The sequence below is a fragment of the Manis pentadactyla genome, chromosome 6 (assembly GCF_030020395.1).
Source record: "Manis pentadactyla isolate mManPen7 chromosome 6, mManPen7.hap1, whole genome shotgun sequence".
NCBI lineage: Eukaryota > Metazoa > Chordata > Mammalia > Pholidota > Manidae > Manis > Manis pentadactyla.
Window position 1 is genome coordinate 53,714,010 of NC_080024.1, and position 27,939 is coordinate 53,741,948.

Below are 27,939 nucleotides of genomic sequence, written 5' to 3' on the forward strand. Positions count from 1 at the left end.
CTGATGTATAGGAGTCATTCAGCTAGTGTCTAGATTTCTCACAGAGGGAGTTGTTCAGTATGGAGCTGTACATAGGGGTGTGTCCATAGGAGGAAGTGAGCTTAGGGGACTCCTATGACATTATATTACACCAAATCTCTTCATTTTTCTTAAAAAAATATCTTACCTCCTCCAGTAAAATGTTTGGGATATCAGTTTAATGTTTAATGAAGAGTTCTGTATCAGTAGTTAACATGGACTTTAGCACACTTTTGAATATTATTAATTCTCAAGGCAACAGACTACTAAGTTAATGTACACATGACTAGATAATGCAATCAAGTGATCAAGACACCGCATTCCTAGATTCAATATTGATACAGACCTTTAAAGATGGTCTATGTACTAATGTGGCCATTAATACCTTTAATTCTGCCAGCTGTCTTTGAAATACCCAATGACACTCATATGATTACAGAAAATAGCCTCCTGATACATATTACTTTTGACATAAATTACTTGACTCCCAGGTGACCCTAGCTTTAGAGCTGATTCCACAGGCACATACTTAGACCAACCTAGAGGATACATAATATTTACTATTTTGTTTACTGCATAAGATGTTTTTAAACTAGTAAGTTTTAAATTATAGGTAGCAGTACAGGAACCTATAAACGTGTTTGTGGGTTCAGCTTCAGAACTGTGAATTAGACACTTGAGAGACAGGGCCCATGCCTTGGATTTCTTTTGTATACTCCTCACTGTCCAGCACAATGATAGTCACATAACTGGCACACTAATTCAGTAAATACCAAGGTTTCCTTAGGTATTGCATTTTGGATTTCTTGTAGAAAAACAAGCCAATTTTGAAAACTTCCAGGCTTTGAGAATTTAATAAAAGGCACTTGTTATTACTGATCACAATTCAAAAAAGTGTTAAATTAAGGTTAGAAGTGGTGATCATTCTATATGTGCTCACATGGGTAAAGTAGAATCCAAAATAAGGACTTAAGGATACACTAGCAACAATATGGGAGAGACTATGAAGAATAGGGTTAGACTTAAAAATGAAAAACTTACTTTATAGCTACAGTTTATACAAAAATTAACAACCTTTATAAGGAAATACTGGGGAAGGGGGTAAAGTGATATTAAAAAAAACAAAAGCAAAATAACCATTTCCAATAAAATAAAGCATAATCCAGTAAGTTTTTGGTAAAACTGAAGTTGTTTTTAAATTTGTTGACCTCTTTTCATCAACTGGGAAATTTTTACCATTCTATACACTTTCAATTACAACTAAACAACTACAAGTTACATGTTTCGTTAAGATGCAAGGAAAAAAATTTTGGATTCTTTTGAGTCTGAACAATGAAGAAACCTAAAAGATTGCATCCTTAGATTCATATACTTTTCTTAACAAAAAACAACTTCAGTTAGTATGCCAAATGTTTATCTGAAAATGGCAGCCTTCAGTAGTAAACTAATTGGAATAACTACAGTACCATTATGAGATACAGTGAAACAAACCTGCAGTTATTTTTCATATTTGAATAATGAAGAGATAGAACAAGAGTGAAACACAACTATGAAGAAATAAAGACAAGTGTAAATAAAATCTGCATGTCAAAACAAAAGTCCAGAAGGCAAAAACATAAATATTAGATGCTTCAAAAGTCTATTACTATCACAGGGGAAACTTTTATGAAAGCTATCTGGAAAATAAATGAACACATATCTTTAAAATATATAACTCTACATAATCAATATATTTAAGGGCACTCTAGAATGCCCAGGCAATTGCTATAAATATTTTTTCCTCAGGTATTTCCAGATGTTGTAGAAATTTGTATGATTTACCTTTTGTTACAAAATTTTTTTTTTAATTGTGAAAAATTAACATCAGTTATTCAACCTTTAGAAAGGGAAGTGAGGAATCTCTTCACTGTACTATAGCATGGAAATAGGGTATCTGTTTATTTTGCCACATTGTGTTTTTTTAAATGAAACATGGTCAGAGAATCATTTTGAGACTATTTTTAGGTGACTGAAAACCAAGTTAACCAACCATGGAACATCAAGTGCCAGTCTACTTTGTCTAATTTTTACATGTTATGTAGATTACAGCACAGCAGGCTCACCAGTTTAAACCTCATTTTCAGGGATCAGCAATCTATGGTTCATGGACTGTGGCTTACTGTCTTTTTGTATATGGCCCTGACCTAAGGACGATTTTTACATTTTATAAAGGGTTGTAAACAAAACCAAACCAAAAAGAATGTGACAACTATAGATAGTATGGTTTACAAAACCTAAAATATTTCCAATCTGGCTTTTTAAAGAAAAGATATGCACACCCTTCATTTATACCAATGTTGTACAGAATTCAGACTTGCAATTACAGGTCCAAGATAATGTTCATTTATTCCCATCAAGATGCAGTAACATTCTAAAAAAATATCTTCTGATATCACTTGTCAGAATTTCTTTTTGATTTTTTCTTCATCTTCATCATTAAAGCTCATCCTACAATAATATGAAAATGATTGAAAGAAAAAGAGTTTATATCTTTTCAAAAATAATTACTCACTACCCTTATTTAATGGATCACACATGAAATATGCCTTGCCTAACTATAATAATGGAAAATTGGAAAAGGATATCTCAAAGTTCTTAACTACTTATGGCAGATACTACCAATTATAGTCTTATACACTTTCAATGTCATATTTTGGTATGCTCTTTAACTTAATTTCACTTATCCTGGTTTATGACTTTTTTATTTCAAATATTTAACATGAAATAAAAATCACAATTTAAAAATAAAACACTTGAGAAAATGAACATAGCCAAAACATCAGAAAATCTTTTGTGCACTGCAACCAAAAAAATAAAGATTCATAGCTATCTCCTATCTTTTAGATTTGGATAAAATACAATTCTCAAAGCAGGCTATAAGGCTTTTTATATCCGGGCCTGTGGCTCCAATATGGACCTTTAGCCAGACATCTCTAGCCCTCTCCAGAGGCTGCCTCCTGATAAGGAATGAATTCAAGAAACCTCATATGTGGTTGTGTTAAATTCCATCCAGGAAGCACTACAGCATTCATGGACCCTTTGGTCTGTTTCTAAGTATGTTCCTGAATGACAATGATTTATGTAGGAAAAAAAGGGATGGAAAAAGATATTCCACGAAATGAAAAAAAAAAAAAGCTGTTGAGTAATACTTATATCAGACAAAGCAGGCTTTAAAACAAAAGACTAAAGACAAAGAAGGGCAATACATAATGATAAGTGGATCAATCCAGCAAGAAGATATAACAATTGTAAATATCTATGTACCCAATAATAGGAACACCTAAAATACAGAAAGCAAATATTAACAGACATGAATAAATTGATAGTAATATAGTAATAGTAGGGGACTTTAACACCCCACTTACATCAGTGGATAGATCATCTGGATGGAAAATTAGTAAGGTTAACAGTAGCTCTGAATGACACATTAAACCAGATGGATTTAACATATATAGAACATTTCATCATAAAATAGCAGAATACTCAATCTTTTCAGGTGCACATCAACATTCTCCAAGACAGATCACATTAGACCACAAAATGTGTCAATAAATTTAAGACTGCAATGGTATCATCTTTTCCTAATCACAACAGTATGAAACTTGAATCAAGAAAAAAACTGGAAAAAACAAACACATGGAGGCTAAACAATATGCTATTAAACAACCAAAGGGTCAATAAAGAAATCAAAGAGAAAACTAAAAACAAACAAAACCTTAAGACAAATGAAAATAAAGACAGTGGTTCAAGATCTTTGTGCAGCAAAAGCAGTTCTAAGAAGGAAGTTTAAGCGATACAGGCCTACCTCAAGAAACAAGGAAAATCTCAATCTAACCTTACACTTTAAGAAATTAGAAAAATAAAGCCCAAAGTTAGGAAAAGGAAGGAAATAATAAATTTCAGAGCAGAAATAAATGAAATAGAGACCAAGAAGAAGAAAAGATCAATGAAACTAGGAGCTGATTCTTTGAAAAGGTAAACTGATTTATCTTTAGCCAGACTCATCAAGAAAAAGAGAGAAATGAAAGAGAAGTTACAACTGATACCAGTTACATGTGGATTATATAGGATTATAAGATTACTATAAAAAAATTACATCCAATTGGACAACCTAAAAGAAATGGCTAAATTTCTAGAAACACAATCTTCCAAGACTAAACCAGGAAGAAATAGGAAATCTGAACAGACCAATTACTAGCAATGGAATTTAACAGGTATTCAAAAACCTCCACAAAAAAAAAAAAGTCTAGGACCAGGTGGCTTCATAAATTAATTCTACCACACATTTAAAGAGAAGTTAATACCTATCTGTTTCAAACTACTTCAAAAAATAGAAAAGGAAAGAATGTTAGGACTGTTCCCAAATTCACTCTATGAGGCCAGCATTACTGTGATATCAAAACCAAAGACACTGCAAAGAAAGAAAACTATACACCAATATTCCTGATGAACTGAAATGCAGAATTCCTTAAAATGTTAGCAAACTCAATTCAACAAATTTGACATTATCATTCACCACAACCAAGTGGGGTTTATACCAGGCATTCAAGGCTGGTTCAACATCTGCAAATCAATCAGTGTCATATACTATATTAACAGGAAGATAAAAACCACATGATCATCTCAATAGATACAGAAGAAACATTAGATAAAATTCAGCTTCCATTTGTGATGAAAACTCAACAAAGTGGATATAGAGGGAACATACCTCAACATAATAAAGGCATTACAAACCCACAGCTAACATCATACTCAATGGTACAAAGCTGAAAGCTTTTCTACTAAGATCAGGAACAAGACAGGATGTCTACTCTTAGCATTTTTATTCAATATAGTACTGGAAAGTAAACCCAAGAAAATGAAATTAAACTGGCATCCAAATTGGTAAGAAGAAGTTAAACTGTTACTATTTGCAGATGACACGATACTATATAGAAGACCATAAATGTTAGAATAAATGAATTGCAGGACACAAAATCAATATACAAAAATATGCTGCATTTCTATATACAAACAAAATATCACAAAGAAGAAATTAAAACAATCTTATTTACAATTGCATCAAAAATAATAATAAAATACCTAGGTATAAACTGAACCAAGGAGGCGAAAGAGGTGTATTGTGAAAACTATAAGCCACTGATGAAAGAAATTGGAGATGACACAAATAAATGGAAAGCTGTTCCATGCTCACAGATTCGAAGAATACTGTCAAATGTCCATATCACCCAAAGCCATCTACAGAATTAAGGCAAACCTTATCAAAATATCAACTGCATTTTTTCACAGAACTATAACAAATAATCCTAAAATTTGTATGGAACCATCAAAGAACCCAAATAGCCAAAGCAATCTTGAGAAAGAACAACAAAGTTGGAGGTATCATGCTCCTGGATTTAAACTATACTAGAAAGCTACAGTGATCAAAATAGTATTGTACTGGCACAAAAACAGACAGATAGATCAGTGGAACAGAACAGAGTACAAAAATAAACCCATGCATATATGGCCAATCCACAACAAAGGCAAGAATATAAAATGGAGAAAAGACAGTTTCTTCAATAAATGGTGTTGGGAGAACTGTACAGCTACATTCAACACAATGAAACTGGACCACCTTCTTATACCATAATACACAAAAACTCTAAATGAATTGAAGACCTAAATATAAGACCTGAAACCATAAAATTCCTACAAGAAAACATAGGCAGTAAACTCTCAGAAATTGGAATTAGCAATTTTTTTCTAGATATGTCTGCTCAGCCTTGGGAAGCAAAAGCAAAAACAAACAAGTGGAATTATATAAAACTAAAAAGCTTTTAGGAAAAAGCAAAGGAAAGCCATCAACAAAATGCAAAGTTAACCGACTGAATGGGAGAATATATTTCCAAATGATATATCTGATAAGAGGTTAATATCTAAAACATGTAAGAACTGATACAACATCAAAAAAAAATACAATAAAAAAATGGGCAGTGGCACTGAACAGACATTATTCCAAAGAAGGCATACAGACGGCCAAGACACATGAAAAGACGCTCAACATCACATCATCAGGGAAATGCAAATCAAAGCCACAATGAGGTTATCACCTCACACCAGCCAGAATAACCAGTGTCAAAAAGATAAGAGGTAACAAGTGTTGGTGAGGATGTGGAGAAAAGGGAACCTGTGCACTGTTTGTGGGAATGTAAACTGGTGCAACCACTTGGAAGACATGGAGGATCCTCAAAAAATCAAAAATAGAAATAATTGTAAGACCTAGTAATTCCATTTCTGCCATGTTCCTGAACAAAAACACTAATTTGAAAAGATACATGCACCCTAATGGTTACTGCAGCATTATTTACAATAGCCAAGATATGGAAGCTACCTTGGTATCCACTGAATGATGAATGGATAAAGATGTAGTACATACACACACACACACATAATGCAAACTTACTCAGCCATAGATAATGAATCTTGCATTCACAACAATGAATGGATCTAGAGGGGACCAGGCTAAGTGAAATAAGTCAGAGAAACACAGCCACCATACGATTTCACTTACCTATGGAATCTTAAGAAAAAAAAAAGGAATGAACAAATAGATGCATAAATACAAAGAACAAACTAGGGGTTGACACAGGGAAGGGGGATGGGAAAAATAGATGAAGGGGATAAATAGGTATAACATCCCAACAATAAAATAAAGTCACGTGGATGAAGAAAAAAAAAGATAATGAACAGCCCTTTTGAAGAATAGCAGGAAAAAGGTTGCACTGCTTCTTGGTTAAATATTCAAGGAAGGAGCCAAGATGAATATGGGCTTCAGCACATCCTGACTACACTAAAGAAAATTTGCTATCTAAAACGTATATGAGGCTCCAGTATATTTATTCCTAACAAGTTAATTCTTTATTTACATTTGAAGTGAATTTAAATGATTTATTGCCATAGTTAAATTTCTAAACATTTCAGTATCTAGAGGCTACATTGATTTATTTTCCTTACTATTCTTTGAAGCTTCATTTAATCTGTTTATTGAGAGATATAATGCAGAGTAAGAATAAATTTAGATAACTGTTTGCCAAAGTCAGCTCTACACTTAGTACTTACCTTATTTCTCTTTCCATGATTTTGGAGATTTTCTAGTTTTTCATATATTAAGGTAGCAATCTCTTTTGCATCTCTGGCATCTATTTGCTCTCCCCAAGTATTTCTCTAAAATTAAAAACATTTTTATTACAATCTTTTGAGTTTCTAATCAAAACATGACATTTCTAAGAAAATGGGTTAAATAATCCTTAAATTTCCAAGTGTCTGAAACTCCAATTTCTTCAAGGAATTAGTGCTGCAAAAATATAGTTGATCATCCATAATTTACCTGAAATAAATACTAAAAATACTGTTACGTGAATATGTAAAATAATTCCTTGGGAAAAATGAACTGCTAACTCCAAATGCCTCAGAACATTTAAATTGTAAAGAAAAGATATCCCCAGAGGACTCAAATCATTCTTATACAATCTTCAGCACAGACACAATCTTCACAAACGACAGTGGAAAGCAATGTGTGTTTCCTGGCTCTCATTTGCCTACCGCAGGAAGGTAACTGAAAAGGAGGGATGGAACAGGTCAATATACCCAGGCTTGCTTCTTTTGGATCTGGAGCCAACTGTTTATTTTTTCCTGGTGGGAACCCCACACTACATGCTAGGATTTTGTTTTTGTGTGTAACTGCCCACCTGGTTTGTATTTCTGTTTATTCCAATCATTATTCTGCTTTGGCCTTTTCATCTGGCCAGGCCTTCTGGACAGCACCCCTGTCTTTTGGTTTGGACAGGGATATTTTGGGTCTTGATCTTGTCCTTTGGACTCCTCTGAATGTGTTAGGTAACAGCATCTTTTCAAACAGCTCCCTCTATGGTGTGGATAATTCTGTAACAGCTAATTATACTGATATTGCCTACAACCCTTATTTATGCCACCTATTTTTCAGCTGTTCTGAGAATTGGAAAAGCAGTGCTAGTGATTCTAAAGCAAAGATTCAGACTCCGGTATAAGTTCTTTTACTCTCACTGAGTTCTGCTTTCCCCAGGCTAGTTTTGGTAGTAGAGTTAGCCTCTTGGGCAAATCAAAGTCCTTCACTGAAAAATATAAGTGTCTGATAATACTAGATTTCTGAAATTCATCATCTGATTTCTTTATTAAGCTCTATTTTTAAAAATTTTTATTAAAGTGTTAATATACAATCATATGTTGGTTTCAAATGTACATCACAGGGTTCAACAGCCCCTGTGATCAATTTATAATTGCGAATTATTGTGCCCTTTTATCCCCCCAACCCCTGATCAAGCACCCACCCCAACCCCTCCCCCTTGGTCACCACTAGTCATTTCTCAGTGTCTATGAGTCGAATGCTGTTTTGTTCCTTTTGTTTTGCTTTGTTTTTATATTTCACAAATAAGTGAAATCATATGGTATTTGTCATTCTCTGCCTGTACTTAGCTCTACTTCAAAATGTTTTATAATTGTTAATAAATGAGATCTTAATCTGATACTTTTTCAAAAAGTATTAAAATATTTGAAATTACTTATTTCAAATGTTTTAACAGAAAAGAAGAACACATGGAAAATATTTATTATATTACAGACCTATTGTCAAAAATGTCATTCTTTAAGTTGGGAAGACAGCAAAAAAGGTCGAGCTCTTTCAGTTAGCAATTATACTGGCTAAAAGACACATGCTTTTGTATTAATGATCAGAGAGGTTATCATCTGAATTTTAAGACTCACTGGTAGATGTCTAGTTTTCTTGTTGGAAAGAAAAGCATATTGTCAGTGGCCCAAACAAAGGAGTTACAACTGAACCACAGAATCTTAATTTTGTAGTGTACAAAATACTTCATATTGTAGTGTAAATCACTAATAAATATTCCTCAAGATAAAAGCTCTGGTATTAAGGCTCTTATACAGGTGGTATGATAGTATTATCTCCATTTTTCTTCCTTTCCTGGAAAAAATTAATTATAAAGGTAACAAAAAATCTATAAAAGCAGGAAATGTAAAACTTCACAGGAAATATTTATTTTGAATCCTACCACAATTATTAATATTTTGTTATGTTTCCTTAATAGTTTTCCTATTCATGAGTATAACAATTTTAAGGCAATGGAGATCAAAATTGTGAAAAAGAAAAATCTTACAATCACTTGGTGTATACAGAAACAGATAGCTTCAGTAATAAGCAATAAAATAAACGATGACAAAGGGAGAAAAAAATAGAAAAAAGCATTACTCAGTCTAAAAACACATTTTCTGAGCTTAGGCTGCTAAAGGAAGGGACCACAGAGGACGCCCTGTACATACCTTTGCTCTTTCATAGGGATAAAATTTAACAGTTGGATAGGCTCTGATACCAGCCTTCTGGCAAGTCTGAGCATGAGCCTGACAGTCTACTTTGCCAGCTTTCACTTTTCCTTTAATTATCTGAAAAGAGAAAAATATGGTTTGCTATTCTGTTTGTCATAAACTATTTTGGCAACCACAAAGCAGTATGATACTAATAATTTCAAAGTTTTACAAACTTAAGGATTTGTTATTTTAAAAAATTAGTTTTAATCCTTTCCATTCCATTCAAACAGGAAATTTTTACTGGCTCTATTTACCCAACACCACCTCCCCAATAGCAAATACATTCTCCTTTACCCTGAGCCACCTGCTGGCACCCACACCCTGTGTGTCACACCACAAACACCTCAGATCCTGTCTTTGCCCTTCCTCCCTTCTCTGGCACTCTTTGCCGAGGCTCCTTGCCTGTGGAAGGCTGTCTACTCCACCCATAGCCTCCAGTGCCTCCCTGTCAGATCTCTTACTCGTACTCTTCAGCATATATTCTTGTGATGAAGAAAGGATCCTTCGTTAACTCCCTGGTTCCTCTAGCTATCAGCCTGCTTCTCTCTTTGAGCAATTACTCTCTCACTTCTTCCACACCATCTACTTACTTTTCAGCAGCTTTTACTCTAGCTTCTGTTCTTACTGTCCCTCCACTGAAACTGCTGTAAGTTCATCAACGATCTCTATATGGACCAAATGAATGGACACCTCACCCTGCTGACCACTCCTTTCTTTTCTCCCTTGGCCTTTATTCACTGTTGGCCTTCCTACCCCTCTGGCAGTACCTCCTCACTTCCGGCATGGGAACTCCTACACCTGCCCCTTACACTGTAATATCCAATCACGCTTCTGTCTCTGGTCAGCAATCTTTTCACTGTGAACAATCTCCCCAAATACCTGTATGCTACTAAGCCCAACCTCTCCCCTCATTTTCACATATACTGGCTCTTTAGCTAAATAAGCACCTTAAATACAACATCTCTAAAATGAATCCTTTCCCCTTAACCTACTCTTCCTTCTATTCCCTATTCTACTATTTACCCAGTTCAAGCCAGTAACTACGGTCATTCTAGACTCTCTCCCACATTTATCACAATCAACTGAACACTAAATCCTAATCTTCTTTTGTCCCATTCTTTTTATCACCAACACCCTAATCATGGTTCAGGTTATCATCTCTCACTTCAGGACAATTAAAATAACTTTGCTGCCTCTAGTTTTGTCCCCAAGCTGGGGAAGGCACTAGGTAGACTGAGTCGTGTTAGGGCACGAGCAAAGGTGCTGCAGAAGCACGTATGCACACATATGAACAGACTCACGTGGAGGTCAGAGAAATCTAGAATGTTACTTTAAATTAAGCTTTATGTCATTTCTAAAGTTTATTTTATGTATTAGTTAACTTCGGATTCTCAATTACTTTAGGAGGACACCACATTGTTTTTGGTGCTCTAAATAGCTTTCTCTGGCCTTCTTGGCCAGTATTCAATCCATTCAATGTGACTTTTCTAAAATGTGAAATGGATCCTGCCATACCGACAGTTCTCCTCTAATGCTTATATACAGAACACATTCTGAACAATATGAAATCACTGAGCAAGAGCACACAATGTCAACAGTGTGAGGAAGGAGACCAAATCTCCTACTTCTTAAGCTAGTTTTTGCCATTCTCCTTTGTCTTACATTCTGGTAATACTGGACCAACAGTGGAGATCCCTGAACATGACCCACTTTCTTGAGTCCCTGCATCTCCACAAATAATTGCTTTCTCTGCTTAGAGTAGTCTCTAGCCAATCCTGTTATGCCAAATTCCTAGTCACATTGTAATTCTCATCTCAAATAATGAAGTTTTCTGTGGAACCTTGTCTCCTCCTGGCATGACTCTGACATTCTTCTTTGCACGTTTTTGCTTCACTCTAATTTAACTACAGCAACGATTCTGTTGTATTATATACATTTATTTGCAGTTTATCTTCCCAATAGAATATCTTCTTAAAGACATGGAACTTTTATCTTTGTATTTTTGTAGCTCCAGTATTTAGCATAATGCTTTTCACCAGGCACTTAGGATTTGAATGATCTTTTTCAGGTTTACTAATTTTCTGCTGTTTTCATGATATAGCTGCCTTACAAAATATATTTTTAGTACATGAGGGATGAGAGAGTAAAACAGAATTATTGGAAAAAAAGAATGTGTAAGAGAAAAAGATACAATAATTGGGAAAAAGATGAATAACCTCTTATTTGAAGGACAAGTCAATAGCTAAAATAATCTTTTATGACTTGCAAAACCTTTGAAATACCTTTGCTAAAAAACTGTCATGACTTGGGATATTCAGCTTTTGTTTCAGACTGATAGAACTGGGGCTTTCTCATTCTAATGAGTGTTTTGCATCCCACGGCAACGTTTTTGGATTATACAGGCAAGGAAGCTGACAATCCAATCAGGTCACTAATAGGGCTGTTATGACAGAAACACCAGAAACTTAGATTGCATTCAGTTTATGTATTCAGTTTAATTTTAAAAGTATTTACTGAGTTAGATATGGTAGATATCAAGATAGACAAGACATGTACCTCACCCTCAAGAAGCTCATAGTCTTATGGATGACACAGATTATCTAACAGGTAAAAAATTAACATGCATTACCTAAGTGTGGTGGTGCAGCTTAAGATAATTAAGATGACACTGATTAATTGAGAAGTGCAGAGAACACAGAAGTGCCACTGGAGCAGGGTTTTGTAGGTAGGGAGAAAAGATCCAGATGATCAAGGCAAGGGAAAGGTTAGTATTTTAGAGAGAGAGAACAGCATGCACATAGGGGTACTTGTTCATCAATCTGGAATACTTTGTTGTGTCTGGAGTATAAGGTGTGGAATGGGGGACAGAGATAAAGCTGAAGAGGTAGGAAGGGTCAGATCACAAACCTTAGTCAAGAAACTAGGTTAACAGGAAGCCAGAGAAGGTAAATATTTTAGAAAGCTCATCAGGCAGACCTGAAGAAGGCAGACTGGCAATATGAGACTAGTTAAAAGGCCTGTGTGAGAAGTCGAGGTGAGAGATGATGAAGGCTTGAACAAAGAGGCTAATGGAGGAGATGGACAGGAGGTGACAGATAGAAAGGCATTTAGATAGAACTGACAGGATGTAGTGATTGTCTGGAGGGCAGCAGAATAATGGTGGAGGGGGGGAAGAAAGAGGGAATGAGCTGCAGAAGTGAGGTTTCTGGCTATTATGAATAGGTAGATGATGCCCTCAAACCAAGAGAGTGATGCTAGCTAAAAGCTTTCATAAAGAAAGATACGTAGAGATTATAGTCATAGATATGGAACAGAGTTTTTAAAAAATTCGCAAACTTTAAAGAAAAAAATTATATTTAAAATGCTTTATCTAATTGTAAAAACATGCATGCAACAACTTATTCAAGTATACAGGACTCACCCTGGCCAAGAGCTCAAACTCTGGAGCAAAATTTTGGCAAGGTCCACACCAAGGAGCATAAAAATCAATGACCCAATGATTTTTTCCTTGTAAAACTTTTTCACTGTAAGTCTGAGGTGTTAGATCTATGGATGCTTGAGGCAAAAACCTGTGGTAAGGGATCAAAATTATTTTTCATTACACAAAACCAAAGCAAACATTTAAAACATAACATTGCAAAGCTTTCTAAGTTAAAAATGACTTCAAAGAGTGACAATATAATAAAGCACACCTTATCTTGATAAATTATAATTCTTTACTGAGTACATTAAATGCTAGAAGCTTAACTCATAGTAAATATAACTACATACATGAGAGGAGGGTACCTAGCAAGGAGTCTATCTTATACAGTGATACAGATTTGAATTACTCACCCTAAGCCCCAGATTCTTAGGGAATAAGCATCCCTATTCCAACCACTGTAACTACTGGAAGAAAAAATAAGTAAGTTGTTAATAGTACTATTATTGGCTATGTTCAGAAAACAATTTAATTGTAGCAATTTAAAAGAAAAAGTTTAGTTGATTAACTTTATCCAGCATCTGTGTTCTCAGTGATACCTAGCTACAAATACAGCTTTCCCAAATATATTTTTGTCTAGTCTTGATGTCTGTTTGTGCTCCAGACAGACCTGAATGTTTAGCTGCCTGCTGGTAATGTCCTAGACCCATGGGGATGGCAAAACTCAAAACGTCCGAGGCTTTGGCTTCTGAACCTTTACTTCAGTTATTACTGTCAAATTCCTACCCACATTTTAAGACCTATGTCAAAAGCCACTCTATAAATACAGCCTTTTGTGATTTCCTCTCACAGTTTTTACCTCTTCCTCTTTTGAAATTCATGGTTTATTTTTACTCTTTAAAAAGTATTATATTCTGCTTTGCACGAGTCTTCTACGTGAAGTACCATGCGCTGCTGTGGAAATAGGATGGGCACTGAGACAGGCCTGGGTCTAACCCCACGTTCAAGCCATAGCATCTGTGTGACCTGGGAAAGTTATCAAGGTCTGTGAATCAGTCTACTTATCTATAATAGTAAGAAGGGAAAAATTCTTACTTCTCAGACTCTGAGACTAGTGGAAATAATATGAGCAAAAGATCTGACACCAAGTGGGACTTAAGTGTCCATTCTTCCTCTCCCTATTTCCTTTACTAGACTGTCAGCTTCATGAGCAGTGGGACTGTTCGATTCTCTTTTCATCTTCTCAAGTTCTCCTTAATACACTATCTTAACATGGTAGGCTCCCCCAAAATATTTGTTTGGCTTAACTTTTATTTAGTTAGGTTAACTTTAAAATTTTAACTGTACAAATAAGTGATTATAATAAATGCCTTACAATCTTAGGCAACACTTACTGATACTGATAAGCTTTATTTGAGTTTTGGGGAAAAAATCTTATCTCAGGGTATTTCCGAACATTTTCTTGGGCACAAAAAGAATGATACTGTTGGCAGTCTATACTGCCCACATTGATCAGTCCAGTTAATGTCTAAAAAGAAAAAAAAAAAAGAGATTAGTAGATCAAAGTGATTAAAATAGAATTACCTCCATAACTACTTTATATATGTTTATGATGGACAAATCATCACTGAAATGGTACATCATTTATCAGTGATTTTCACCAAAATAAAAATGGGTAAGGACTTAAAACATAATAGAACATTTATAGTAATGAACTGGAAATGTAATTTTTGTACAGAACTTTCTACAATTATTGCTGACTTAAACAATTTCATTCACCTTCACCTATTAATTGGGGAAAAATTAAGTATTTCTAAATTTCAGAGTGTTAGAAACCACGAATGAATGAAGGTCTTCCCAATAGTATTTTAAAGAATTATTTTTTCAAATGGAGACATGGTTGCAGGTAGCATATTAACTCACACCTGAATTTCAAAGTTTTATTGCAAAGAGCACAAAATTGTATTATCTTAAATGTTAAGATACTAAAAGTCACTTTAACTCTTAGGTTTGTTCATTTTTTATGTTGGAATATAAAATAGTAATTGCATTTTCCATTCTGGCATTTAAGTAATTTGTTTCCAGTCTTTTATAATTTATAATAGTCTATATGTAGGAAATAAAAAAAATCCAAATGTTTTAATGACCAAGGCTATTTTTTCTTACTCTAAAGTTCTACAATATTGTGAAGAAATGTTATCTTTAAGCTCTAAAAATAAAGGAGTATTAAAAGTTTTAATAGAAAATAAAGGGGATCTTTGGGTTGACGGCAGAAATTTGGTCAAATATGTACCAAATAAATGACAGAAAAAAAGGGTTGATTATTCTCTACCATTCACATATCAGACAGGAAAAGCTTGAAATCAATGTGGTATGACCAGAACTGTTATTAAGTGATAATCTACAGGTGGGTTCATTCATCTTAGTTTCAAAATTATTCTGTTAAACAAGCATGTTTAGTTAAATGTTAAGATTTTAAGTAAACTATTTTATTATACCCGGGCCATTCGTTTCCATTCTGGCATTAAGACTTGACACGGATGACACCATGGAGAATAGAAATCAACCATCCAGACTTCATCATGTTTTCTTTGTTTAACTAGCTCATTGAAAGTGGTGGGTGTCAGGGAGATCACTGAAGGATTCATAAGGTCCTAAAGAGAATACAGTTTTCATTATAACAGATATAAAAAAGGATTGTTCATATATACTTGGCAAATTATTGGTATATGTCATTTAGAAAAGTTTGTTTCCCAAAAATCAAAATATACTTAAGGATATTCTGAAGAGAATTCATAGTGAATTATTTTAAAAAGGAAGAAATGATCCTTAATTTGTTTTTTAAGTTTGGATTTTGCCCATCAGTCTAAAATTAATGTATATTGTCTCTTTTCTATGTATCACTAAAACCACCTTAGGTAGGGAAGGGGAGTAACTTTACTTAGTGTTATGGGTAGATGAGACAAGAGTTCCAAGAGCTGTCCAGGCATCTACATAGGCCTCACAGTTCTGTGCTAGAACCAACTGTTGGTTTGCAAATGACCCTTTAATGATTAACGGACAACCTACTTTTTAATTTCTGTGACATTCTGACTGGAGGTAGATACTGCACAACCTCTCTATAGATCCTTATTCCAAATGCTGTTATGACAAAGCTGCAGCATACCATGTTTGGATAATACCAACGACAATGTTAGCTTCACTGGGGAAATCATCAAAGTCACACAAAACCGAAAACTATTACTCTGGAGGATGAGTAGGACAGAGAACAGAATGGACCCAATATGGTTACCGAGGTAGTTTTTCATGTCTTTCTTAGGAGGCACCTGTAATTATTTTAGTCAATCAAGCCAATTAGTGAGAAAAAAAAGGAGGAGATGCTACAGATGTAGGGAACTCCTGTGCTAATAACACGGGCTTTAGCATGAGGTGCCCAGGCTTTGACAGGCCCTCCTCTGGGAATGTGGGGCAAGACTACTCTACCCACATGTTTCCTGGATACTATTGGGCTTACTCCTATCTCATTTATGTAGGACCTAAAATAAACAATCTGTGGGGGTTCTAGAAGAGAAAATAGGGATGGGGGGTGACAAGGCTTTATGTAAAAGTATAATTTCATATATGTATTCAACAAATAGTTGTGTCCACTAAGTATAAGGCACCATACTAGGTAACATACAAAACATAAGACTTATATTCTCAGAGTTTATAGTAAGTATAAAATAAGAGTAAAACATCATAAAAATTTTAAAAATTCATTTTATCAGGAAATGTTTTGGCATGAAAATAAATACTGTTATTTAACAGTACTCAAAGTATTATACATTATACAAAATATACAGACTCACAGAAGGATTATAGTCATACATTTAAAATAAATTACCTCTATAATTTATAATACTATAGGTTAAATTAATTTAAAATACCTCTATGAACTCCAAGATCTGTTCAGCAGAGTGATGTCCTTCATATTCATGAATGTTGGACTGGTTGAATACCACTGTTGTTGGATAAGCCTGAATATTATACTGTTAGGAATGAGAATACAAATTATATATTTTACCTATTTGTTTCAAATTTATAACCCATTTGCCTTTATTTATATAATAACAACAACATTTAAAAAACCCATTGTTATATTGCTGATGACTGAAAAATTTTAGCCTGGCCAAATTTAGCAAAGAAAATGAATTCATAGCTGTACTGATGAACCCCTGACCCTTATTAGCCATACTCATTAGCCATAAAATCCATAGGCATTGAGACACTGAGAGGTGAGCTTGGGTAGTCTTGAGCTAGGTCCCTTTTTACTCTCCTGAACCAAGATTAGTAACACTGTAAGAGCCCAAGACGAGTAACACTGTAAGAGCCCAAGACTAGAGCTTAAGTCTTCTTTGAAGCCATAATAAATACTTCATATTGTCTAAAGTATAAGAAAATGGAGGAAATATAGTAACAAGAATGAAGAAATAAACTAATAATTAAATGTATACACAACCATGTTTTAGAATTAGGAATCATGCTCAAAGAATGTGGTCAATTTTATTCTTTATGCAAGATAGTTTTTATGGTATGAAATAAACTATAACTGCCTCCTCAGAATTAACATGAACAGTAGCCCAAGAAGCATTTAAAGTTTTAATTTTAATTTTTAAAAAAGTTGTAAGGAGATCTCTGTTTATTTGCGGCAGCTGAGTTTTGCATCCTTAAAGTTGACAAGCAGTCATTTAGCAAGTTGGAATCTTTAACTAGCATTCAAAAAAAAAAAAAGGGTACATTTTTTCAAACTTTTGTAAAATGAGTGCAAATTCAATTAACTTACTTCATGGTTCACAAGTGCTTAGAATGTGTCAAGCACCTTTTTAGCACTTGAACTTGTAGTTCCTAATCTATTCCTCACAATTCCATTCAAGAGGCTAAAATTACTGAGTCAACTTTATGGATGAGGAAACTGAGGCACTGAAAGGTTAAGTGACTAGGTCAAGGTCCCCCAACTAGTGAGTAGTGAAAACTGGCCTCTCCCCCAAGTTGAGTTGTATGTTACTACAGTTTAAATCCTTACTTTTTCAATTATTTATGGAATATTTAACAGTTGAGATAAAAAGCAGAAAAACTAAAGGATTTTAATTAAGATAATTATTGCTTATCACATTAATTTTGTATCTTTGCTTAGCATCTTTTCAAAGCATACATTCAAAACCAAAGGCCTTATTTATTCCATTTTTAAACTGATTTTAATGAAATTTCAAACATAATGAAAAGGTGAGAAAATAATCTTAGCAAATATCCACATGTCCCTCCCCTATATTTAAGGAAGGTGAACTTTTTTTGCCACACTGGCAGATTGTTGGAAGGTCCTGATCCCATCTCCTTCCTTCCCTGACACTAGGAGCAACCAGTTCTGTGAAATAAGTGTGTTTCCAATTGATGGATGTTTTTATACTTTTGCTATGTACACAGGATCCATAAGCAGTATATTGTAATGTTTGGGCATTTAAAAACTTTCTGCAATTTTATTTTATTCTATAAACTATTCTGCAACCTGCTTTTTCATATGACATTGTATTTTTGAAATTTTCCATGCTGGTATAGATAGATCTAGTGTTTTCCCAAGAATATTAAATGCTTTATGGTACTCCACTGTATGACTGGATTATTTATGTATCCATATACTTGTTATTATCAGATTTCTAAATTTTTGTTAATCTGATGGACGGGGAGGGTATGACTATTGTTGTAATCTGTACTTTCTAGTGAAGTTGAACACTTCTCATATTTATTGGATGCCCTCTTTCATGAAATGTGTGTAAACTTTCTAATTTTTCTACTTAAAAAAAATTGATTTATATTCTGGACATTAAGAGTTTGTTAATTATACATGCTGCAAATATTTCCTTCCTCAGTCTGTTGTTTGCCTTTATAGTATCTCTTTCTTTGGCAATAGTTGTAACATTTAATGTAGTCAAATTCATTCATATTCATTAGTTTTTATTGTGTGTGTATATGTGTGTAGTGAGAAATTATTGTTCACACAGATGCCATAAAGATTGCACCCTACTTTTACTTCTATCATGTTTTAAAAACATAACACTTGCTTCTTTTCCACTTATTTTTCCCTTCCTTTCTTCTACCTTTATCTTTTAAAAAGTTTTAGTTTTTATGAAATCTAAAACATACACACAAAAGCAGAGAAATGAAATCTCACGTACTCTTACAGAGTCACCCATCATCTGCTTATGGCTACTCTTACTTCATCTATACTACCTTTCCATTCTACTCCTACCCCAAGCTTAAAGCAAATTGCAGATAATTTATCATTTCATCCATAAGTATTTCAGTATATTTAAAACATAAGGACTTTCCCACAAATATAACCACACTATCCTTTTCACACCTAAAAATTAACCATAACTCCTGAAAATCACCAGATATCCTGTCAGTATTCAAATTTCCCATTACCCCTCTCTCATTTTTGTGCAGTTTGTTTGTTTGAACTGCATCCAAAGAAAACCTAAGCATTGCATTTGAATATGTGTTTTAAGTTTCTTTAAGCTCTTTTTCTCCTCTTTCAATACAATAAGCTGGGTGTTAGTCCTGTAAAATTTTCTGTGCTGGGATTTGCAGATTGCATGCCCCATGGTGTCACTTAACATGTTCCTGTCACTGCATTTCCTATACACTGAGAGATTTGGAGGCTTGTTCGATTTAGGTTTGATATGCTTTTTCCAAGAATATTTTAGAGGTGGTATTACATACTTTCATCATGAGGTATGATTTCTACTTTTTCTTGGAAATGAGAGTGAATTTTAATAAGAAAATATTAACTATACTTTAAAGACAATCATGAGGAAAGCCAAAGAGAAAAAACTATAAACTACCAAAAGATACTATTAAGTAAAAAAAAAAACCAGATGCTAAATAATTGAAAAATCATGTAGATACCTTATCAAGTCAATTAAATATTTTCCTGAGTTAGACAAAACCAATCCACACATATTATCTATTAATGTTTTAATCCAATCATAGCTTTGTATCATTTTGTTGAATTTGTTTAATAGTCTAAATGTAGATATACATTTGAAAAAGCTATCTTACTAATAATTTAGACTGCCAAAGGCCTCTATTTTACAAAAATATTAGAGTATGTTTTTTATATACAATGCCTTACCATGTTACAGAGTCCCTCATGAACTGTGCAATCTAGTGTACCAAACTTGAGCTGACCATAAAGATGTTTTGATGCTTTTCGCAGCTCTGGCAATAAAGCTCGACATGGTGGACACCACTATGGAAGAAAAAATATCTGTAAGCACTGAGCCAAATGAAACAAAAAAACATGTTATTTTTGCAACAAGCAATATGCTAAGAAAGAGAAATGTACACTGGCACATGCTTAGATGCAATATGTGTTAGTGATCAAAACTGAGTAACACAATTCTTAGTACTCATGGTTCAAGATTAATTAGAAAATGCTTTCTATGAAAATATCTAACAATATTGAAATTTTACAGATGAAAATTACTTACAGGGGCAAAAAAATCAACAAGCCATGGTTCTTTGTCATCAGCAGGAAAATTCTGAGGTCCAAGTGTGGTAACATGAGAATTAACACTTTCTTTGGCAAAGGCGAGTATATCATATAGAATCTTCTTTCCTTTGAAATTGAATATAAACATCTCAAAGCTTCTATACTTAAAATATTAAAGAAAGGAAGATAAACTTATTGAACATCTTGATTTTGGTGAGGATTTAGTGTTCTGTATACTACATATGTATAGGTTTGCCCTGCCAGGAGGACCCACTCCTTCACTCTTGTTTCCTGGATGACCGTAATAGCTGCAAATCAAAGCTGTTTTCCAAACTTGCTCCTTTTCTCACCTTTCCTTACTTGCCAATGCCATAATTATCTACTAGGTGCCTAAGTATGACATCTCAGAGGGATTCTTGCCTTCTTTCTTTGTCCTTGTACTGTAACTCCACTCATGCTCTCTCTTACCACCTCCAAACCCTAAATTCAGTCTGGTACAATAACTAACCAGATCTTTTTGCCCTATCTTCCTGAACTAATCCATTTTGTACATTGCTACCATAGTAATTTTACAAAAACATTAATCTGTCCAAGTTGTGCCCTTGTTTAAAGGCCTCTGGTGATTTGCCATTGCCTAAAGAATATACTTGGTTTGGCAAACAGTCCATTTTTCCATGTGCCCTTTGACATATTCACTCAAGAGTCAGTAGTAAGTCAAGCACCTATTATGAGTCAGCCTGTCTTAAATGCCATAGGGCAGGCAAAAATGAAAAAAGATACCATCTTCTTTAAAGAACTCACAGTCCAGTAGAAGACAGAAACATTTTCACAAATATGTAAGTATAGTGATAAATGATACCACATTCTCCTGCTTTTTTCTTACTCTTTAGCTGCTGTTGCATGAATTACTTCACGAATTCCTTTAGCTTTCACCACCCCCGAAGAGTAATCTTGAGGGTCCTGTTCTTGTTCTTCTCTTTACTCTCAGACAAATTCATCCTTGCCAAGGCTTTCATTATCATAATATGGTTATTTATATCTAAATTTTCAGCCCAAACTCCTCTCCTGAGACCCAGGCCTACATCTAGTTGTGAACTGGGGGTGTCTATTCTGTATCAGCTCCTCCCCTAAGTGTTCTCATCCTCACTGAATGGTACAGTCACTCACTTGCTAGTTCACCAAGTCAGAAACTTGAGCTTCCTTCTGCTATTCCCCCATATTTAAACAAATCATCAGGTTTGATTTTATATTCTTGGTATTTAAAAAATCTGTTCACTTCTTTTCACTCACAGCTTGTTTTCACACATCACGATAAGGCAGCCATATTATCTTACTTAAATGACTACATCAGGCACTCCCTTCCTCCAACCTTGCTTCCACCCATTCTTGGCAGCCAGTCACCTCTCTAACAGTAAAACTAGTTAAGTCCTATCTCTGCTTAAATGGATGAATGTCTTCAGGATAAAGTTCAAATTCCTTTACCTGACAGATGAAACACATAATTTGGACCCCTGGTGACCTATGTAGCTTCAAGTCTCATTCCTTTCCAACACTTAGCATTCCAGCTATTCTGAAATTCTTTCTTTCTAAAATGAATGACGCTTTATCTCAAAATTCATGAATACATTTGCTGTTTCCTGTGCTTGGCATGTGTTTGCTACCTCTTCATTTGGGCAACCATTACTTACATTGTAGATCTCAAGAAAAAGATTCCTTGATCTAACCTCAGAAGACTGTTCCTTCTAAGTGTTATTCCTAAGTGTAACCCTTGTTTATTTCTTGTGAATGTCAGTCTCCAAGTCTCCTTAATGATCCCTACTTCATGTATTTACACCACTGCTGTACCAGGGTTGTGTATATGTGACCCACAGAATATGGTGGCTGTGATGTTTGTTTTGTGTCATTATATAGAAGACATTTTGTTTTTGTGCATGCATGTGTCTGTGTCTAATCATTCACTTTGAGAAAAGCCAGCTGCCATGTTATAGCAGCTGCACAGAGAGGTCCATGTGCTGAGGAGCTGAGGCTTCTGACCAACAGTCAGCAAGAAACTAAGGTCTGCAGACTAGTCCATGAGTCCATGAGCCTGGACCAAATCCTGCAGCTACAGGCTACCCTTCAGGTGACCTTATGTCTTAGCCTACCGTCACTACAACCTCATGAGAAAACCCAAGCCAGAACAATTAGCTAAGCTGTTCTCAGATTGCTAAACACCAGAAACGGTGTGAGTTAATAAATGTTTGTTGATTTAAGCTTCTAAGTTTTAGGGCAATTAATTTACTACTCAAAAATAGATAATATGCCTCACGTTAGACATTTTAAAATTTGCCCATTTACTTCTTTGTTTTCTCTACTAGTCCATTATGTTCTTTAAGGTAGAGATTAAAAATAATTCACCAATTTTCCTATTCCCTAGTACTGCATCTGCACATGTAGAGGCCAAAGAAACAACACAAGTTAGTGATAGCATATAAAAGGAAGTACTGGGAAATTCATGGTATAGTGCTTTAAGGTAAACACTGAAGAGCGATTTGACATTTGCTAAATATTTTTAGGGACAGAAAGTAATGACTGCAATGCAAGAGGAAGAAAAATCTTGTGTGAAGTCAGAGAAGTGAAACAACATGCTGTTTTCAAGGATTTACAAGTAGATGGAGCTAAGATAATCTGGAGGGGCAGAGTTGGGAGAAGAGGCTGAAAACAAGCAGAATCAGACTGTGAATGTGCCCTATTAATTTAAGAACTACTTACTGAGTTCCTGCTATGTGCACCAGGCATCCTTCTAGGTGCTGGAGATACGAGTAGCGAACAAACCCAGACAAAGTCACTGCTCCTATACTATGGAACCTGAGGTTCACTCTGAAGGAAGTTAGGAGATGGAGTGTCCTTGGCCAGGACTGGTGTCCCCCACGAAACTGCTCCTGGCAGGCGAGCAGCCCGACCCACCAGCACATGACAGTCATGTGCAGGGCTTACAGCCAGCTATACTAGAGGCTAGTGAAACCCATTAGTGAGCCCACAATAGCCTTACCTCTCCGCCAGCTGGACTGGGAGCCATTTCTGCCCAACAGGAGGCCTACAAGCAGTTGCAGCCCAGCATGACAGAAAAGCACATGCAACACACACAAGGGATTCCCCTGGAGTGCCTGGTTCTGCTGATTAGGACACTGCATTTCAGAGCCCCACAGGACACTTTCTACATAAAGCCACTCCTTTAAGAGTGGGAGATGTAGCTGATCTATTTAATACATAGAAACAACAGAGAATCAGGCAAAATGAGCATAGAAATATGTTCCAAATCAAAGAACAAGACAACAACTGAGAAATAGAACTAAACAAAGATGAATAGTTCAAAGTAATGGTCATAAAGATGCTTATTGAATTCAGAAGAATGGATGAACACAGTGAAAACTTCAACAGAGAAAATGCAAAAGGGAACCAATTAAGCTGAAGAATACAATAACTGAAAGGAAAAATACCCTAGAAGGAATCAACAATAGATCAGATGTGCAGTAGGGGGGATCAATGATCTGGAAGACAGGGTAATGGAAATCACCCGAGCAAAAAGGAAAAAGAAAAAACAAAAACAGCATAGTTTAAGGAACCTCTGGAAGAACATTGTGTGCTAATGCTTGAATTATAGGGGTCCCAGAAGGAGAAAATAGGTAGAAAGGGGAAGAAAACTTATTGATAAGAAATAATAGACAAAACCTTCCTTAACCTGGGGAAGGAGACAGACATCTAGGTCCAGGAAGCACAGAGAGCCCCAAACAAGACAAACCCAAAGAAGTCCATACCAAGATACATTATAATTAAAACGTAAAAAATATTAAAGATGAAGAAAGAATCTTAAAGCAGCAAGAGAAAAGCAGTTACATACAAGAGAACCCCCATAAGAATATCAGCTGATTTTCAGGTGAAAGCATTGCAGGCCAGAAGGGAGTAGCATGATATATTCAAAGTGCTGAAAGGAAAAAAAACCTACAACCAAGAATACTCTCTCTGCTTAGCAAGATTACCATTCAGAACTGAAGGAGATAAAGAATTCCCTAGATAGACAAAAGTTAAAGCAGTTGATCACCAGTAAACTGGTCTTACAAGTAATATTAAAGGAATTTAAGTGGAAAAGAAAAAGCGATCACTAGAAAATTATGAAAGAAAACAGTCTCACTGGTTAAAGAAAACACATAGTAAAGGTAGTAGGATCAGTCACTTCTAAAGCTAGTATGAAGGTGAAAAGACAAAAGTAGTCATCAACTATATCTGTAATAGTTAAGGGATACAGGAAATATAAAATGTGCTGTCAAAAACATAAAATGTTGGAGGGGAGTGAAAGTGTAGTGCTTTTAGAATATGTTTGAACTTAGGTGACTATCAACTTAAAAACCTATGTACACAGGTAGTTTTATATATGAACCTCTCAGTAACCACAACCCAAAAACCAATAATAGATACTCAAAAAATAAAGACGAATCCAAAGCTACTACTACTAAAAGATGTCATTAAATCACAAGGGAAGTGAATAGGGAAGGAGGAAAGGAACAGAAAAGAACTATGAAAACAACCAGAAAGCAATTAACAAAATGCCAGTAAGTACATGCCTACCTAAATGAAAATGGACTGAACACTCTAATTGAAAGAGAAAGGACGGGGAAAGATAATCCACACAAATGCAAACTAAAAGAAAGCTGGGGTAGCAATACCTACATCAAACAAAATAGACTTTAAAACAAAGACTGTAACTAGAGATGAAAGGCATTATAAAATGATAAAGGGTCAACCCACCAAGAGGAAATAATTATAAGTATCTATGCACCCAACACAGGAGAACCTGAATATATAAAGCAAGCATTAACAGATGCAAAGGGAAAAACTGACAGAAATACAGTAACAGTAGGAAACTGTTAACACCCCACTTACATCAATGGATAGATCATCTAGACAGAATATCAATTAAGAAACAGTGACCTTAGAGAACAATTAGACTATATGGACTTAGTATATAGACAACATTCCATTCCAAACCAGTAGAATACACATTTTATACCTTGACTGGTTACTAGTTGTTCGGGCAAGTTTATTACCCTTTTTGAATCTGTTTTCTCTTTTGCTGGGCTTTTATGAAGATAAAAATGGAAATGCAAAAGTAGGCAAAGCCTTCAGAAAAGTGCCTAACTTATAGAAAGTACTAAAAAACAACAACCAGGAATTACTGTTAGGTTTATCTTGCCAAGCCTTTGCTCACATAGTTCCTTCAGCCTAGAGGGCCTCACTTGTTTTTCTGTATTTGCTTTGGTAAATTGGGCATTCAATGCTCAATTCAAATTATCACCTCCTGACCTATCCTATGCAGAAGTCTCAATTTGATCTTGTGATTTATACATAATGGCCATTACAGTGTTTTCCACTATTTTCTTATAGCTCTCCCTTCTGTCTCCCCTACTAGATGATACTTGAAACTTCCTGAGAGCAGAGTCCATGTCTTACAACTTTGCATTCCTAACACCTAAGACAGTGCTTGTCACATAACAGGCATTACATCAATACATGTTATTCACTTGTACTAAACTTAGTAGTTTGTGTGCTTCTTTTGCTATATTTGACTTTTTTCAGGATAGGCACTGTAATGTATCCCAAATCCTAGAAATTGTAACTGTACTTATATGAATACAGAGCTAAAGTCCCAAAGAAGCTCAAATGTAAAAATATAATTATAAATTCAGGACAGATAAAGAGTTACAGAGATGTTTGGTAGTCTAATGAAAGAAAAAATCCAAAAGTATGTCTGACAATTGCCCCTAGTGGCTGAAATGCGATGTTTAGCACACTGGAATGGAAGGTTGCTTACTGCTGCCAACAGGCAAGACCCCTAAATTCTGCACTGACCTGATTAACATGATACTAATGTTCTTGCTGAAATACTGATAAAAATATTGAGTAGGAAAAGATTTTAAAAGGATGAGTCAAGAGGATAAAATAACTATATATAATTCAAAATATCTTTCTCCTCAAGAAATAAATTTATTATTAAATGACAGTAAAGCTATTTGTAGTATATCCACACAAAGCAGAAGTACATTTAAAAAAAATTACTATTTAAAAACAAAGGTACATTACTATTTTGTCTCTTCTTACCATGATGAATTTCATATTCTTTGGTTCCTTGTCCTTTAAATACTGCTAGACATGGCTGAAAAACATAGAGATGACTACAGATGTCTGGTGCAGAGGAACAGTCAAACTTGCCAACCTTAAGTGGGAAGAGAAAGTTCAATTTGATGAAAACAAAATCTTATCCACTCAATCTTTAAATATTCATAGAGGAATGCCATTTCTGAATTATCTTTAACAACAAATTTTAAACAGAAATTAATGGACACTGAAAGTAAGAGATAAAAATAATTAATTTACATGTAACATGGAATTTCAATTTAGTTAAAAAAAAAAGCCACTAGAGTTAAAAAACCTGAGAGGAAATTTTCAAGAATATACGAAGTTGTTAAAAAAAATGTACACTTCTAAAAATGTAGAGGAATTTTATATAATCTTGGGTATGTGTTGGGGGTAGTAATTTTTTGAGTAAGACCCCAGGACAGATACAATAAAGAAAAAGATTGACATTTTCATACAGTGTACAAGAAAACAGCTTAAACTAACAGGCAAATGATAAACCAGAAAAAATATCTGCAGAATTAAGAAATAAAAAATAACATCCCATCAAGAGAAAGAAAATCGACCAGAGACATACAGAGAAAATAGAATATAATTATGACTCATTAATAATCACAAGAAACTTTTTCAACCCCATTAGAAAGCAAATAAGATAAGTATGTTAACATGTTATTTTTGGCCTACTGGAATAGTCATAGTTATAAAGAATGACAATGCCATGGTTGACATGGGTGTAGGAAAATGGTTACTCACATGCTATTTGTAAGAATAGAAACTGATTTAAACTTTTGGGAGGACTTTGGTAATGAGGATATTTTAATATATAACCTTGGCTCAAGAAAATTCATCATACTGCATTTTTGCCTTTTGACATAACAAATAATGGTAACAGCATAAAGTTGTAAGAGATGATTTATAAAACAATTTGGTTAACCATATAGTGAAATACATCTTTAGGGATGATCATACATACATACATATATATATATATTAGCATGAAAAAGTTAATGATATTGTTAATGCATGGAAAATTCTGTAGGAGAATACAGTAGTCCCTTCCTTATCTCTGGTTATGCTTTCTGAGGTTTCATTTACTTGTGGTCAATCACTGTCCAGATAAGCAGATATCCTCTTAAAGTACTGTCAGAAAAGTCAATAAAACATATGCTATGTCACAATGCATATGTCACTTCCTCTCATCATGTCAGCAGTCTGACATATCACAAGAAGATGGAGTACAGTACAATAAGATATTTTGAGTGACAGCACATTCATATAACTTTTATTACAGCACATTATAACTGCTCTATTTCATTATTAGTTGTTGTTAATCTCTGCACCTAGCTTATAAAGTTTATAATAG

At 34.6% G+C, this 27,939-nt stretch overlaps 1 protein-coding gene across 1 annotated transcript in view; it reads right to left on the reverse strand.

The window, feature by feature from the left end:
* Positions 1-2,384: 2,384 nt before the first annotated feature.
* Positions 2,385-27,939, reverse strand: part of DNAJC10 (DnaJ heat shock protein family (Hsp40) member C10) — a 55,505-nt gene continuing 29,950 nt past the window's right edge. Inside the window, exons 13-23 of the mRNA XM_036879385.2 lie at positions 26,541-26,655; positions 20,404-20,531; positions 20,046-20,162; positions 16,804-16,905; positions 15,376-15,531; positions 14,272-14,405; positions 13,291-13,344; positions 12,878-13,025; positions 9,412-9,531; positions 7,159-7,263; positions 2,385-2,505 (exon numbers count right to left, since the gene is read on the reverse strand). Of these exons, the coding sequence (XP_036735280.2) occupies positions 2,494-2,505; positions 7,159-7,263; positions 9,412-9,531; positions 12,878-13,025; positions 13,291-13,344; positions 14,272-14,405; positions 15,376-15,531; positions 16,804-16,905; positions 20,046-20,162; positions 20,404-20,531; positions 26,541-26,655 (1,191 nt within the window). The 3' untranslated portion in view covers positions 2,385-2,493. The remainder of the gene's footprint in view (positions 2,506-7,158; positions 7,264-9,411; positions 9,532-12,877; positions 13,026-13,290; positions 13,345-14,271; positions 14,406-15,375; positions 15,532-16,803; positions 16,906-20,045; positions 20,163-20,403; positions 20,532-26,540; positions 26,656-27,939) is intronic.